We start from the raw sequence: 2,500 nt of genomic DNA, 5'->3' as shown, positions 1-2,500 counted from the left end.
GTGACATGATGTGCGACAGTGTTTTCAGTTGATTCATAACGATGATGATGATGATGATGATGATGATGATGATCGGTCAAGCATTCTCCAATAACCTGGAAGGCTTTTGCAATGTCGATCAATGCATATTTCATAAACCTCTTGCATTGCCTATGTTAGTTGTAAGCTTTTATTGCTGTTGAAACAAATAGTCTATGGGCTTTAGACTATGACTAGACCTATATGTTCGTAACAGCTGATATGGCAGGCAGCGCACAACCAGGTGAATTATTATGCAGTAAAAATGTATTATTATTATTAAGTAATAATGTTTTAATAATTAGGCTACTTAGCGGTTTGTTTGAATTATGCAATGTAGCTAGCCCTAGATCCCTTGTGTGTGTGTGTGTGTGTGTGTGTGTGTGTGTGTGTGTGTGTGTGTGTGTGTGTGTGTGTGTGTGTGTGTGTGTGTGCGTGCGTGCGTGCGTGCGTGCGTGTATGTGTGTGTGCGTGTGTGCGTGTGTGTGTGTGTGTGTGTGTGAGTGTGTGAGTGTGTGCTAACCTACAATTATGCGGAACAGCAAGTTTGAACAACTGCTGCATTTTACTTCCGAGTGTAGGATTTCCGTCCCCACTACACACACCCTCTGGGAGGGGAATCGGAGAGTAGAAGGTAAGCTGTAAACGTACCTCGCAACTCGGTAAGCCTTAGAGATACTTTATTAGTCTTTAGAGATTGCCTAGGGTTGCACATGTGGGGCGAATCGATAGAAGAGCGGTCATAACTGAATGGATTAATCTGTCTGACGCTTATTGATCTGATTGTTATAGTCTTCATTTCTTTTCTTTTTTTCAGTTGAACCCAGCAAGGCATACCAATCCTTTCTTGTCTGCGGATACCTGTGGGGACTTGTCCGGAGCTTAGCCTACGTTTCTGTGGGAGCCGTGGTGCCCGTAAACACATTTGTGTATGCCGTGATTTCCCGGCGGTCATCAACAGTATAGGGCCGAGCGGACGGTTGAGATGTCCACGAACGAGAGGGCAACACGGGCACTGAGAGAGATTCTCCAGAAGCCTGGCAATGACGCGTGCGCAGACTGTGGCGCGCCTGGTAAGTGGAAACAGTGTACCAAGGCTGCAGGCTTCGCTGCAGAAGACTTCTACCATGGAATGGAGCGCAACCTGAGAGAGGAGGGAGGGTTGGAGAGAGAGAGGAGGGAGGGTTGGAGAGAGCGGGCGATGGCATTCAACATGTGCTGACGCGTAGGGCCTGCGAGAAGAGAAAGAAAAACCCTACCTCTGTAATGCCCTTTATTTAAAAAAAAAAAAAAAAAAAAACTCTCCTAGGCCTATATATGCTGATTTCTACTCGATGGTAATACTAGGCCTAGAGACCAAAACTTTAACGAAGTTAACTGAATTAATGAACGTTTTTTTGTCAAGGAGAACATGTTTGCTCGACTTTTAATTGACTAATTAAATGTATTCATATTTGAATATCATCTGCCAAATTATTTTTACAAAAATCAAATTGACTTTCCAAATGGGCGACAATTTGTCCCATGTCGGTTCTATTACGATGCGCAATCTACTGCCAATTGATGTTTCATCCACCGCCTCATAAAAGTACTGTCATTAAACGAGCAATAAAAGAAAAATACTCATTATTCCGGCGGCCCTCCTGTATAATTATCTTTTTTTTTACAATATCTAATGATGTAGGCCTATATAATTGAGCAGCATCGGTTTTCTCTCAGAGTTTATTTGCAAGACAGGTACGTTTCTCAGTACGGGCTATAAGAATGTGGCCATTTCTTCAATGTGACCCATACCTCTCTCACCTTGACTGAGTTTGTTTGAGATTATAAAGGAAGATTGTTTTAGATTAGAGAAGCTAAAAGATAAGGGCTAACAAGCCATTGCAACATGTCTCCACACCTCCATGGCTGGGGTTGGCTCGGCCTGGCTGGGCCATGGGCGTGGCAGCTAGATAGCCCAGGTGTGGTCAAGCTTAAGTAAACACAAGATATGGCTCAGGTCAGGGAATGTATGAAAGAGAGGGCGAGAGACTCCCCCACACTAAAATAAACACAACTGTGTGGGTCAAAGGTCTGTGTGTGAGAGAGAGAGGGAGATGACCACTGAATTGTAAGAACGATTTCTGTTTATAAGAATACTAAACATCTCGCCCTTAATCCCTCCCTCCCTCCCTCCCTCCCTCCCTTCCCACAATCCTCTCTCTCTCTCTCTCCCTCCCTTACTCACTCCCTCCCTCCTCCCCTTACTCCCTCCATATCCCTCTCTCTCTCTCTGTCTCTCTCTCTCTCTCTCTCTCCACCATCCTCAGATCCAGAGTGGGGTTCGTGCTCGCTGGGAGTGTTCATCTGTCTGGCATGCTCCGGCATCCACAGGAACATTCCGGACATCGGGAAGGTCAAATCCCTCAGCCTGTCCCACTGGGAAGACCACGAAGTAACGGTAAAATGACTCCCAAATCCCTCTATGACACCGGCAACGTGA

General features: G+C 45.3%; 1 protein-coding gene across 1 annotated transcript in view; it reads left to right on the top strand.

Moving 5' to 3' along the window:
- Positions 1–1,003: 1,003 nt before the first annotated feature.
- The window catches only part of LOC308149664 (arf-GAP with dual PH domain-containing protein 1), a gene marked incomplete at both ends in the record, with an annotated part of 12,074 nt that continues 10,577 nt past the window's right edge, over positions 1,004–2,500 (top strand). Inside the window, 2 exons of the mRNA XM_080522555.1 lie at positions 1,004–1,091; positions 2,328–2,458. Of these exons, the coding sequence (XP_080378681.1) occupies positions 1,004–1,091; positions 2,328–2,458 (219 nt within the window). The remainder of the gene's footprint in view (positions 1,092–2,327; positions 2,459–2,500) is intronic.

The sequence above is a fragment of the Nansenia antarctica genome, assembly GCF_963989245.1.
Source record: "Nansenia antarctica genome assembly, chromosome: 2".
Classification (NCBI taxonomy): Eukaryota; Metazoa; Chordata; class Actinopteri; order Argentiniformes; family Microstomatidae; genus Nansenia; species Nansenia antarctica.
Note: the sequence above shows the minus strand (reverse complement) of the source record. Positions and strands in the feature narration are given on the sequence as shown.